The following is a 14860-nucleotide window of genomic DNA, read 5'->3' on the forward strand; positions in this document are numbered from 1 at the left end:
AAATAACAAGCAGATTCTAATTTAAAAGGACATATTGATCTTCTAACTAAACATCTTGTTAAAGACATGTTGCCCTTTGTAGAAGTCAGAAGTGTCTGATAGGCAGTTAGCAGTTGGTTGCTATTGTAGTTAAAACACCTGCTTTGTTTCATTCAGTGCTAGGCAAATAAGGCTCTGAATGACTCATTCTAAGTATTTCTTGACTATGTCATGCTTAGCCTCATTTTGTGAATGCCAACCAATTTCTGCAATGTTCTGATGAAGTGGAATTAAGATTTCAATGTAGTAAAGTAAGGAAAATGAAATAGTACAGCATGAAGTCTGGACAAGGCATGGAGTCATATGCCAGAGAGAATAGACACAGAATTCAAAGCTTCTCATGGATGATTTTAACTAATGTGGGCATGGTGGACTTTGACACGCTTCTTTTTTTTTTTTTTTTTTTTTTTTTTTTGTTGACTCGTGCTTAAGAAACACTGCAATTTAAAGGTCTCCAGGCTACACAGAGGCATCTGTTTTCTCTGCCTGTGCATTTGTGAAAAATGTAACCAGTTTTCAGATACCAGCTCTCTCAATGGTGCATTAATTGGGCTGGTAAAATTTTTCCACCTAAAGTTTCCAAGTAAGATGAATTAATATTAGTACAGTACGAACTGATGTTTTTCCATGTTCTGCAGACACTGGAGAAGTAGTCAAGATACTTGGTAGGTAAACTCAGACCAGGTTTGCACTGACCATGAACTGGCCCAAACACCATTTGTTTTCTTTCCCTTTTTTTAAAAAAAAAAAATTAGATACTTTGTCTTTACATTTGAGATGTTATCCCTTTTCATCCCAGCTCTCATCCTCCTCCTCCAGTTGCCTTCACAAAGGTGCATTCCCTTCTGATCCCTCTCTCCACACCATTGCTTTGGCATTCCCCTACATTGGGAAAACATGCCCTATCTGGAACAAAAGCCTCTTCTCACATTGATGCCAGACACTGCTATCTTCAGCTACATATGCAGCTGAATCAATAGGTCTCTCAAAGTGTGCACAAAGGTTCATGGGAGTTTTGGAGGGTTTGGTTGGTTGATAGTGTTGTTATCTTCCCATGAGGTTGCAACCCGTTTCAGCTCCTTAGGTCCTTTCTTTAGCAATCTCATAGGATCCCCATGTTCAGACCAGTGGTTAGCTGCACACATGTTCAGCTGTATCTATATGACTCTATCATAGTCCCTGAGGAGGCATCTCTGTCTGGTTCTTGCCAGCAAGTACATGTTGGAATCAGCTACAGTGCTTGGATTTGGTGACTGCATATATAGTGGACCTCCAGGTGAGGCGGCTTCTGAGTGATCTTTTCTTCAATCCCTGTTCCTTTATTTGACCTTGCATTTCCTCCCATGACAGTTTTGTTCTCTTTTCTAAGAAGGACTGAGGCATCCCTATTTTAGCCTTCCTTCTTTTTGAGCTTTATAATGTCTGCAAACTGTTTCTTAGGTATTGGGTATTCAGAGCTTTCTGGGGCTAGTATCCTCTTATCAATGAGTGCATACCATGTGTGTGTTTTTGTGACTGGGTACCTCACTCAGGATGATAGTCTCTAGTTCCACCCATTTGCCTACAAATTTCATAAAGTTATTGTTTCTAATAGCTGAGTAAATGTACCACAATTTCTGTATCCATTCATCTATTGATGGACATCTGGATACTTTCCAGCTTCTGCCTAGTATAAATAAGGCTGCTATGAATATGGTAGAACATGTGTTCTTATTAGATGTTGGAGCTTCTTTTGGGTATATGCCCAGGAGTGGTATATCTTGGTTCTAAATTAGTACTATCTCCAACTTTCTGAGGAACTGACAGATTGATTTCCAGAGTGGTTGTGCCAGCTTACAGCCCCACCAAAAATGGAGGAGTATTTCTCTTTCTCCACATCCTTGCCAGGATCTGCTGTCACCTGAGTTTTTTATCTTATTGATTTTAACTGGTTTGAGTTGGACTCTCAGTGTTGTTTTGATTTGCATTTCCCTGTTGAGCATTTCTTTAGGTGCTTCTCAGCAATTCTATATTCCCCAGCCAAGAATGCTTTGTTTAGCTCTGTACCCCTTTTTAAAATAGGATTATTTGATTCACTATAGTCTAGCTTTCTGAGTTCTTTGCATATATTGGGTACTAGACCTCTTTCAGATGTAGAATTGGAAAAGATCTTTTTCCAATGTGTAGGCTGTCATTTTGTCTTCTTTTTTTCCTACAACTTTATTTTTTTTTAAAAAAAGAGAGATACATACATAGATTTTTAAAAGCATTTAGGCATAACATTATATGAATATTTTTGTCAGTACTTAATTCTTTTAGATGTTTGATAGTGTGCACTGAAATCCTACTAGTTACTGTAAGTATAAAGCACATGCAGAACAGAATGTAACATGGAAACAGATATTTTGTTGAGTATAGATTAAGCACAATGATCTGTGAATACCAAAAATTACCACAAGGCTATCTTAGCTCTTGGATTATTAATGACGTTTTGTCTTCTTAACAGTGTCCTTAGACTTACAGAAGCTTTGCAGTTTCATAAGGTCCCATTTGTAGATTCAAGATGTTAGAGCGAAGGCCATTGGTGTTCTGTTCAGGAATCTTCCCCTGTGCCTATGTGGTCTAAGCTCTTCCCCACTTTCTCTACTAATAGTTTCAGTGTACATGGTTTTATGTGATGGTCTTTGATCCACTTGGACTTGGGCTTTGTAGAAGGAGATAAGGATCTATTTGCATTCTTCTGCTTGCTGACTGCCAGTTGAACCAAAGCCATTTATTGAAGAGGCTGTCCTTTTTCCATTGAATGTTTTTAGCTCCTTTGTCAAAGATCCAGTGACCATAGGTATGTGGGTTCATTTCTGGGTCCTCAGTTCTGTTCCATTGATCTACCTGCCTATCTCTGTAATAATACCATGGAGTTTTTATTGCAGTTGCTTTGTAATATAACTTGAGATTGGGGATGATGATTCCCCTAGACATGTTTGTATTCTTGAGAAGAGATTTCGCTATTCTAGGATTTTTGTTATTCCAGATGAATTTGCAAGTAGCTTTTTCCTACATCTATGAAGTATTGAATTGGAATTTTGATGGGGATTGCATGGAATCTGTAGATTGCTTTTAGCAAAATGTCCATTTTTTTACTTTCCAATGTGAATCCTTTTAACTTCTCTGTGTTGTCTAATCGCTTTGGCCATGACTTCCAGTACTATACTGAATAAGTAGAGGGACGGTGGATAGCATTGTCTAGTACCTCATTTTTATGGGATTGCTTTGAGTTACTTCCATTTAGTTTGATGTTGGGTACTGGTTTGCTGTATATTGCTTTTAGTATGTTATGGTATGGGCCTTGGATTCCTGGTCTTTCGAAGACTTTTATCATGAAAAAGTGTTGAATTTTTCGAATGATTTCTCAGTGTCTAGTGAGAGGACCATGTGCTTTTTGTTTTGTTTTGTTTTTGTTTTTGTTTTTTTTCTTTGAGTTTGTTTATATGGTAGATTATATTGATCCATCCTGGCATCCTGGAGATAAAGCCTACTTAATCATGGTGGATGATTGATTTTGATGTGTTCTTAGATTTGGTTTTCAAAAATTTTATTGAGTATGTTTGCATTGATCTTCATGAGAGAAATTGGTCTGAAGTTCTCTTTCTTTGTAATGTCTTTGTTTGGTTTAGGTATGAGAGTTATTGTGGCTACAAAAAATGAGTTGGGTAGTGTTCCATTGTGGCTTCAAAGATCGAGATCAGTAGTGTCCCTTCTGTTTCTATTTTGTGAAATAGTTTAGAGAGTATAGGTATTAGGACTTCTATAAAAGTCTGATAGAATTCTCTTCTAAACCTATCTGGTCCTGGGCACTATTTTTTGGCTGGGAGGCTTTTGATAACTGCTTCTAATTCTTTAGGTGTTATGGGATTGTTTAGATGGTTTATCTGATCCACATTTAATTTTTGTATCTGATATCCGTCTAGAAATTTATCCATTTCCTCTAAATTTTCCAGTTTTGTTGAGTACAGGCTTTTGTTGTACAATCTGATTAGTTCTTGAATTTCTGTTGTTATGTTTCCTCTTTCATTTCTGATTTTGTTAATTTGGATACTCTCTCTTTGCCCTCTAGTTAGTCTGGCTAAGGGTTTAGCAATCTTGTTGATTTTCTCAAAAAAAAAGTAAACAGAAAAACAGCTTTTGTTGTTTTGATGCTATTTTTCCATGTTTAAACAGGACTTATTCCATGTTTATTTGATAGCATCCATGGAAGTATTTCAATATTCTTGTATCTGATGAGGCCTGTTTTGTGACCAACTATATGGACAATTTTGGAGAAGGTGCCATGAGATGCTGAGAAGAAAGTATATTCGTTTGTTTTTGGATGAAATGTCCTGTGGATGTATGTTAATTCCAGTTGGTTCATAACCTCTACTAATTTTGCTTTGTCTCTGTTCAGTTTCTGTGTCTATGATCTCTCCATTGATGAGAGTGGGGTGGTGAGGTATCCCACTATTATTGTGTGTGGTGTAATATATGCTTTGAACTTTAGAAGGATTTCTTTTATGAATGTGGCTGCCCTTGTATTTGGAACATAGATGCTCGAGATTGAGAGTTCATCTTGATAGATTTTTTTCCTGTGATGAGTGAAAAGTGTCCTTTCTTATCTTTGATAACTTTTGATTAGTAATCTATTTTATTCAATATTAGCATAGTTACTCCAGCTTGTTTCCTGGACCCATTTGCTTGGAAGATTTTTTTCCCCCAGCCTTCTACTCTGAAGTAGTGTCTGTCTTTGTCTCTGAGATGAGTTTCCTATATGTTGCAAAATGTTGGCTCTTATTTATGTATCCAGTCTGATATTCTATGTCTTTTATTGGTGAATTGGATCTATTGATGTTAAAAGAAATTATAGAGTAGTAATTATTTTATTCCTGTTATTTTTGTTGTTAGAGGTAGAAGTAGGTTTGTCTGCTGTTCTTCTTTTGGTTTCCTTGTTTAATTATTATTATTATTATTATTATTATTATTATTATTATTTTGCTTTTTCTTGGGTGTAGTTTTCTTCTATATCTTAGATTTTTCCATTTATCATCCTTTGTAGTGCTAAATTTGTGGACAGATATTGTTTAAATTTGGTTTTGTCCTGGAATATCTTGTTTTCTCTATCTATGTTGATCGAGAGAGTTTTGCTGAACATAGTATCCTGGGCTGGCATTTGTGTTCTCTTAGGGTCTGTATGAGGTCTGTCCAGGATCTTGTATTTTTCATAGGCTCTGTTGAGAAGTCCGGTGAAATTTTTATTGGTCTGCCTTTATATGTTACTTGTTCTTTTTCCCTTAAAGCTTTTAGGATTCTTTCTTTGTTTAAAATATTCAGTGTTTTGACTATTATGTGTCAGGAGAAGTTTCTTTTCTGGTCTAATTTATTTGGGTTTCTATAGGCTTTTTGTAAGTTCGTGGTCATTTTGTTCTTAGGGGCAGGGAAGTTTTCTTCAATAATTTTGTTGAAGATATTTACTGTGCCTTTTAGTTAATAGTTTTAGCCCTCTTCTACACCTATTATCCTTAGGTTTGATGTTATTGTGTCCCAAATCTCCTGGACATTTTGGGTTAGGAGCTTTTTGGGTTTGGGTTGTGCATCTTCTCTGACTGTTTATTTTTTGTTTTTTTTTGTTTCTTTTTAAATATATATATATATATATATATTTTCTATGTTGTCTTCAGCCCCTGAGACTTTCTCTTCTATCTCTTGTAGTCTGTTGGTGACTCCTGATTTCTTTCTTTTTTTTTTTTTTTTTTTTTTTTTTTTTTTTTTTTTTTTTTTTTTTTTGGTTTTTTATCTCCAGGGTTGTCTCTTTCTGTGTTTTCCTTTAATGTTTCTATTTCTGTTTTCAATTCTTTTATCTGTTTGTTTGTGTTTTTCTGTAGTTCTTTTAGGGATTTCACTTGATTCTCCTGTAATTGTTTAAGAGAATTATTTATACACTTCTCCATGATCTCCATCATCATCAAGAGGTATTATTTCAAGTCTAAGTCTTGTTTTGTTGGTGTGTTTGACAATCCACTACTTGCTATGGTGAGAGAGCTAGGTTCTGATGTTGCCAAGGTGTCTTGGTTTCCATTAACTAGGTTCTTTTGCTTTCCTCTTTCCCTCTTGCTGTCTGTGATTATAAGTGCTCTTGTCTCTGACTGGATCTTTTCTCTAGTGTGGATCTGAGCTCATAGGCTTAGGAAGGAAATTGCTTCTGGATGTTTGTTTTTTTGCGGGCAGGTAGTGAGTTCTTATTGCAGTGGCTCCATTCTGTCTCCATGGGCTCAGGTGGGAAAGCTCTTGTAAGACTTCTCAGGGGACTCAGCTGTGTGCAGGCAGGTCTTTGGTCTTGAAGAGAGTCACCCTGCTCTTCTGTTTGTCCTTTTTTATTGAGATATGTTTTTTTGCTATAAATTCCATACTACACTGAAATTGATGGCCATCCATCACCAGCCTCAACTTCCTGACTGTAATTATAGACATTCCTACTATCCCTGGCCCCTTACTCCACTTTTGTTGCTCAGAATCATTGCTCAATGAATGAGATCTTTCATGCCTATAAATGAGAGTGAGGTTGTCTGGCCATCTGCAGCAGGAAGGTTCTGTCTGAGACCTCACTCAGGGCAAATGAAATGGAGTTTGTAAATGGGCACCTCTTCATGCTCTGTAAATTTAATCCTTGCATAATTTATTCATCACATTCTTGATAATTCAACAGTTTCTGACTGCTTCCAAGCTGCTTGTAAAATATGTTTCCATTGTGTCCATCCCACTAATTTATCTTTTATCTTTATTTCTCAACACTTCTAGGAAAAACTTAGCTCAGCATCTTTTCACAGTGCTCCACTTATTCATGTCTTCATTTACTCTAGATAATGAAAACATTTAGTGCTCTTCACTTTAAAAATGGCTTCCACACCATGGAAAGCCTTTGTTTTGAGTAGATCATTCATCTTCTATTGGTAATAGTCTCATCTGTGGGGACAATTCAAGCATCCTTTGCTGATAGCAGATCCACATCTGCATAGAACGTTACCACACTGGGAACCTGGTTCTGGGTGATAGAACAATGTGTCCGATGATGAGCACTGGAGCTAACTAAGGACTCAGCTCTAACTTCCTTCCACAGACAGGGTCTCACTGATGTCTACCCTGCTCCCTGTAAGCTCTTTAAAATCTAAAGTTTCAAAAACAGTTTATTTTCACTGGGGTAATCACAGCAGCTTTGCCTGAATACCTCTTCAAAGTCCTTCCTTGGGAATTAATCTATTGTCACTTGGGTACTTTTGCACATGAGCAGCACTAACAATATTCTCATTCCTGCCTTGTCCCTTCTTCAAATTATGACTTCTGCGAACGTGTAGGATTCATCTCTTCACCGGGGGAATTTCTGTCTTTAAATTTGAAGTGAGCTCTTTATATTCTTGTTTAGCTGTCTCAGAGATGGTCACGTCACACTTGGCTCTTCCACATTTATCTGTTTCCACAAAAATCTTCCCCATGAAAATGTTGTTAAATTTATTTGCGGTGGTCATTAAATAGACACACTACACACATACATACACACACACACACAAACGTTAAACGTCATTATAATATTTACATTTTATCTTGTAAACATGGCTTTGAAGAACAATCACTATTTGTATTCTAGTGACAGAATTAAATATTTGCACATTTTCTGTGTTTTTAAACCCACTGAGCACTGTGACATATTATAGATAAGCATTCTTTGAAGTGAGACCAGTAAGACAGTCCAGTGGGTAAAGGTGTTTGCCAGTAGACCTGATGACCAGAGTTTGCTTATTTACGCACACATAGAGGAAAGAATAAGTATCCCACATACATCCCAATACAAAATACTTAAATGTAAAATAGGGTGAAATATTCTTTCTAATAACTTTTCCTAATGTGCTTTCTTATTTCTTCATAAAGAAGGATTTGGTAGAGAATAAATATTTTCTAAATCCTGGGTGTTTTTTGACTTTTATCAGCCTTGTTTTTACCAGGAAAGTCAACTAGAAGTAGGTATGAAGGCTCCAACTACATTTGCAAGCTGTGTATCTATAAAATTAACTTTTCTTCCTTCTACTCATAACTAATGTCTGAGATAATTGAATTACCTTTGAACTCACACCCACCACATTATGTATCTGAGGCTATACTTAAACCATAGCAATCTACCAACCTCAGCTTCTCAAGTGCAAATGTTCATGCATGGCAAATTCCTCATTTGTCATTCAACTACTTATGTCTGTCTAGTCTGTCCCTATAAGGGTTGGTCCAAAAATGTGTCTTAAATTCCTTACAATATTTATAGATCCTATACTTCCCTCTTGATATTTATTAGATGACTTCCATATTAAATAATCCTTTAAATTATTCATTGACTAATGTCCCGTGCTACCGTCTCGCCGGCAAGAACACCAGGATCCTTCTGCAGCAAAGCGTTTATTGTATCTTGAAGAGGAAGACCCCGGGCAGGAAAAGGCACCCTAATTTTTATCCCCAAGGGTGGCGTGTCGCTGTGTGATTGGCTGCCCGCCAGTGGTCTGATCGTGACGCCCCGGGCTGGGCTGTGACTTGGCTTGCACCACTCTTTGTGCATGCGCCCAGATTGTTTACAGGGAGGAGCCAGGCTGCTGCAACGAAGTCAGCGCCATCTAGTGGTGTCAAATGTTGTCGCGGCTCTCCACAGACTAATTCTATGTCAATGAATTTGTATGCCTTTATCATAATACTAAGTAATATATTTCCACATTGTATCTCATAATTAAATTTTAGTCTGCTCAGATATGGCATAGAATGATTGGCCATATAACATCAGACAAGAAACAGAGAAATACGTTTACACTCTTGATCCCTAAACTCTAACTCTTTGACTATGGCCTGGACATTTGCTCTTTTATCTGAACCAACTAATTTTTTTATGTTTAAACTCAACCTATTCTATACTTACACTAATTTTTTAAGGTCATAAAATTATATTCAAGTTTTGTATTGGAGAGGAAGAAATAAAAATACCAAAATGGTAACATATTCATATTTTTATTAAACTATGAATCCCCAGAGAAGTTACCTAACATCAAGACTGAAACATATTCATCCTCTTACTTATTTTAACCTCTTTCCTCACACAGTACTGAAACCACTTTTAAAGATAAAGTACAGAATCTTCCTACTAGACAATGTTTGAATTCCAAAATTTGCAGAACCAAAGCTTCCAGCTTTCCAAAGCTTCATCCCATTTAACAGGAAAGATGTCAGCATTATTCCAACAGGGTAAAAATTCATTCATTTCTGAAATTATATAACAAACCATAAACAATCTGTAATGTGATCTATCGTGGGTTCCGTGTAGATTCAGCATAGTAACTCAAACACCAGTCAATGCAGTTGACAGTGTACTGCAATCAAGACGCTACTGATGAATCAGAGCCACAGAATAGACTTGGAAGCTGAACTGCAAACCTGAAGGGATGGAATCATAAAGCAAGGGGGAGTGGGTGGGCTGTAACACTGGCCATCCATACTTTGACATAAGAGGTTGAGCAAGGCAGTTTCCACCAATCAGAAAAAGCAGACCTGGGATCATGAACTTAGTTTGACCTTGACAGCAAGATGGAGAAGCTGTTCTTGAGATGGCTGGATTCAAACAACAGTCTCCTTACAAAGGGATCTGCTCAGCCACTGAGAAGTCTCCAGCTTGCCTAGGTATTGGGATTTAAACTAAGGTTCCCTGTATGATAACAGAGTTCAGAAACAAAGTGGCAGTACATAAAAAGTTTCATTTGCTTGCTCCAAACAATGGTGATTATTAGCTATTCATAAATGGTATGCTACATTGTATCTTTACTTTTTTCTAATCTAGGTTAATAAGAATACACAGTATCTATTTCTTAGTGAAATCACATAGCTGACATCACAAATTAGCAAGTGAGTGAACACAAACTCAGACAGAACCTTGTCCACATGATTCATATTCAGTTCCCACCTTCTGTATTTGTTGATTTACTTTCAAAAGCTCTTTTTTCCTCTTCTCTGGAAAAGATGAATTCTGACAAGCCTTGCATTCTGGCATTTTCTTTAAAAAACAAACAGAAAACATTTCAGTGTGCTGAAATATGCAAATATTTCGTATATAATTTGAAGCAAGTGACCCAATTAAAAAAATCTAAGAAGCTACACAGTGCAACTGAAAAGAACAACTTACTATAAATACTAAGGGACACAGTTGGAATTTCTTGGATGTTTTCTCTGTATTATGCAATTTCCTTAATTCCCCATAAAAGGAATTCACCATAACAAGAAGCTGTTAAAGGAAATGCATTTGCAACTCTGTACTAAGGAATCCAGTTTAAACCACAGTATTCACCAAAAGTAACAAATGTATTGTAGGTTACTTTTCTAATGGAATATATATATATATATATATATATATATATATATATATATATATATATATATATATATATAATTAAAAATAAATATTTTTGGATTGGAATAAAAACTCTACACTAAGATAATGTTACAACAGGTCACCTTTGAAAAGAGAAAATTTAGAGAATGGGAATCTTGACTCGTCACTTTAGAAACTCCAAAATATTTAAATTCGTAAAAGTAATAGTTTGTTGCTTGTTTGAGAGCACACTGTAATTTTAAATGGATCTACAATATAAGCAAATGCATCTCAACTGTCTACTTAAGAGAACTGGACTTTCATCTCAGGACACTGACATTTACTCACAGAATGAAAAATAGAAAATAGGCTAATCATAAGAAAAACAATTAGCAAAAAATATTTTGTGCACTTTCCATGGTGTAATCCTAAGCACTGAGAAAGAACTAGTGATTTGTCTCTGAAGTAGTAAATCTGAACTATATTGAAGAAACGAAACAAGAGAAAATACTGTGGGAATTTTATAATTTCCTGGCTAGGAAATTCAAATGAAGAAAAATCTAAGCCAGATCTGGTACACATTTATAATCCCAGCATTTGGAAAAGCGGGGAAAGGTAAACTCCTAGCCCAAGACAAAGATGGGTTACCATCAGGTATTTTACATTTCTCTTCAGAACTTATGCCCTTAAGAAAGGGGAGCAAGGAGGTAGGTGAGGAAAGGTGGAAGGCCGAGAGAGGAAATTTTAGGAATAATGAAGATTATTACAATAAAACATTGCATTAGTAAAATTATTATATTTCTTATTCTAAGAGGAAATTGAAAAGATGATATAGAAATAGAAAGAACTTAAGTCAACACTCATATTTCAGTTCCCAATATATGATATTACAGTTGTAGTTTTTGAAGAATACTCATGTTGATGAGCCCACCATTTTGCATGTGCATATTATACAAAATATCAAAGGAAATGAATGACACACATCATACACTATCAGCAAATATGAGTTTTTTAAAGAAATGGCCCACTTACTTTTCAAGCATTGTGAACATAAGTTTCCTAATTTATGATTTATTAGAAGACAACAAGTAAATGGCAAAATGATAATGATGGGAACCATATATTTTTGTGATACCTGCAAGCATTAATGCCCTTGCTTTCTTTTGGATTTCTTTTATCTCAAGACATGTTTTACCTATGGAATACAAGACAAAGTATTAGTTTTGCATGTTAACCATAGTGCCATGTACCAGTATTAAAGGTGGGAGTAGTTATACTGGAAAAAGAAAAGAAATCTATGCTAAAGATTAGGACAGCTGAGATTCATAATCATGGTCTATCCCTGGAGGGCAGGAGTGCTGGGGCAGAGTAGCTCCCAGAAAGCTGTCTAGGAAGTGCAAAAGAATTGAGCTTCTGTACTGAATGTCTCCCCATTTTTCTTTACCTTCATGTAGGTTCCCAGATTCAGAGGTTGTGCTGCTCATAATGAGTGCTGGTCCTCATTTCTTTTGAGTAAATCTCTCAGGAAATGTCCTAAGACACACCCAGAGTTGGGCTTTGCTTATATCCCAGAACTCTTTAGACAATGAATCTGACAGCTAAGATTCCTCAACATCTTTCAACACACAGTGTTTATGAATGAAGTTCTCAAGGAAACAAAATAAAAAGAGAAAAAATGTTCACCATCATGCTAAACCAATAAATATGTTCAGCCAGACTGCCAAGCAAGTCTGTAGGTAACTGCAAATGCTATGAGCTTGTGGGAAATGTGAGAAAGTATTATTGTCATTCCTCACTCAGAGGTAATGGGAAAAGGTTATCATAGAGTGAGTAAAATATCACTCTACATTTCAGCACAAATACTGTCCAGTTAGCTTTGAATATTTTACCTTTTGACCTAACTGTAAATCATGTGAAAGTTAACAGCATAATGGGCTTATGTCCTTGTGTTCTGTCAGGCACATTTCAGCTGTACTACTGTTAAAATGATGGTATTGGTTGCAAATGTGGAAAGTCTATAAATAGTAGGTTAGTAGGTATTCCTAGTAAGTCTGAGATTGTGATAAAATGGCCATTCCTCTGTGAGGTGTTAAATAGAGGAGATGGAAAGGTAAGAAGAGCTCCAGAGTTAAAATCAATGTGGTTTATAATTTGGATCAAACTAAGATTAAAGAAATCCATTGATATCTGACTAATTCACATAATGGCAAGCTCTCACCAATCCTAGGAATGACAGAAAATGGCTGTTGCTGTGTAAGTATCTGTATGTGTGTTTAAATATAAAAATAACAAAAAAACAATACAGAAAAGTGTTTTATAACTAAAAATGCACTCATATCACAGGCAGTGGATTCTCTTTAAATAGTCAAATAAAATTTAAACATACGTTTTATAGAGAATATAAAATGATTCAGTAATTTAAAAAGGAGTGTCAAGAAAGTATATACTCAATCAATAAAATATGCAGAATATTATTTTAATATACGACAACATAGAATTTATAAAATTTTATAATATTGTATGATATAAAAGAAAATATGTAAAAGAACATTTTTGAAAAATTATATAAAATAAAGTTATTATATTGATTAGCATGGTCCAATAAGATAAAGACAAGTTTGAGGGATAAAAAGAAAAATAGAAAAGGAAATGCCAGTGAAAAGGTACATAAATGTGCTTCATATTATAAAGATTCTAGAAATAAAAATTAGAAGGATGTAGACTGGAACTCAGTCACATAATGTATTACAGAGATCTGAGATACCATAACCGAAATGTTTCAAAGCATCAAAGAATGACTCAGCATTCAGTTGCATCTAAAAGATGACTATAGGTCTAAAAATCTATAATTTGAAAGAAGAAACCTGAGTGAATCTTGGCAATACATATCTTACATGTGCTTTAAGAAACTACTATCTAGCATATTGGAGCTAATTCAGCAGGAAGCTTATTATCTGGAAAGCTTATAGCAGACAATTTCTGACTGCTAGAGTTGTAGCCAAAAAAAATTAAACAGAACAAAACAAAGCAAAAACCATGAAACTTACTCACAGGGTATAAATTCCTGAGAGTCATTATTGTGAGATTAAAGGACATTGATTCCATTTATTCTATTATTTTGATTTTCTTTCTTTTCCTTTTTACTTTCAGTTCTGGAGGCCAAGCACAAGACCTTCACATGCTGACCAAGCTCTGCTTTAGGTTTATACTCAGTCCAAAGACACATGGCCCCAAGTTTCTATATATCTTCTAATAACAGTAAGGGAAGAACATCCTAGATGCAAGTTGTAGTGTGAACACACCTCATACATATTTTCATTATGTATAATGAAACATATAATATAAAAGCTAATAAATAGAAATTTATTTCCATTATACATATTTTAATTAACATAGATGTGATTTTATTGTTAAATACCATTTTGTATTTGGTAAAACTATAGCCTTAATTTTAAAATGTCCTATTGTATAAACATACTTTGATTATAAAGTTGAAATTAATTGTATTATAACTTATTTTTCAAAATAATTCATGAATATGAGTCATATTTAAACACTGGTAGCATTTACAAAATAACATAACTACAACAAATTTCAAAAGTTTGATAATTTTATTTATTGTTTATTTCAAATGAGGACTGGGAATAATTATCCAATCTGTTTTTTATTTGTAGTATAATTAGTGTTTTATTTTGACCACAGTAGTTTTACTGTGACTGACAAAACATGAGAGAAAAATTGGCTTGGATTGTTAATAAAAACATTGTGTTGAATACAGTGCCCCAAATGCCTTATACTCCGTTCTTGTGACCACACAAATGATGACAGAGCATTTATAGAGTTTGGTGCATAATTTTGTTCAGTATGTCATTGTGAAAGATGAGCTTATACCTAAAAACCTAATGTTTTAGGATATCTTAGAACCCTGCTTAAAGGAGTTTCATGTTCTAGGCAATGACTGGCTGGTGCACATTGAAAACATAGAGTTTAGGCATACTATAATGTCATCAGGGTTGATGTTTGAGTTAGCTCTTCCAAGCTTATATCCACTAACAAAGTCACTCCCAAAAGAACAATGGTATTGCTATCTTTCTGGTGGTCATGGAAGTCAAATAATGAAAATTGATGGATAATATTATAAATTTTAACCAAATTTTTACAACTTCAAAATATTTAGTTAACAATGCGACTGCTGCCTGGTAATAGGAATTAATTACCACCAGGGCCTCTCTCAAGATGCTGGGGAGAAATGTAGATAGTTGATGGACATGAGCCTGGAAGAGCTGACTTAAGCATACTGTACCACTACTTGTGTAGTTCAGTGTGTTACCAAGCAGTAATTGTCACAACACAAAAGAGAGGAGAAAACTTCAGACAATAGGAGTCTGTGAGCCCATGTGTTCATCTGTGTTATTTTCATTTTCTTGA

The 14860-nt window shown here is 35.2% G+C and overlaps 1 protein-coding gene across 1 annotated transcript in view; it reads right to left on the minus strand.

Annotated features, from left to right (window-relative positions):
* Positions 1–11916, minus strand: part of CCDC178 (coiled-coil domain containing 178) — a gene marked incomplete at both ends in the record, with an annotated part of 360112 nt that extends 348196 nt beyond the window's left edge. The window contains 3 exons of the mRNA XM_080920521.1: positions 10028–10117; positions 11568–11627; positions 11877–11916. Coding sequence (XP_080776647.1) covers positions 10028–10117; positions 11568–11627; positions 11877–11916 — 190 coding nt within the window. The remainder of the gene's footprint in view (positions 1–10027; positions 10118–11567; positions 11628–11876) is intronic.
* Positions 11917–14860: the final 2944 nt, after the last annotated feature.

Source organism: Micromys minutus (assembly GCF_963924665.1).
Source record: "Micromys minutus genome assembly, chromosome: 8".
NCBI classification, from domain to species: Eukaryota; Metazoa; Chordata; class Mammalia; order Rodentia; family Muridae; genus Micromys; species Micromys minutus.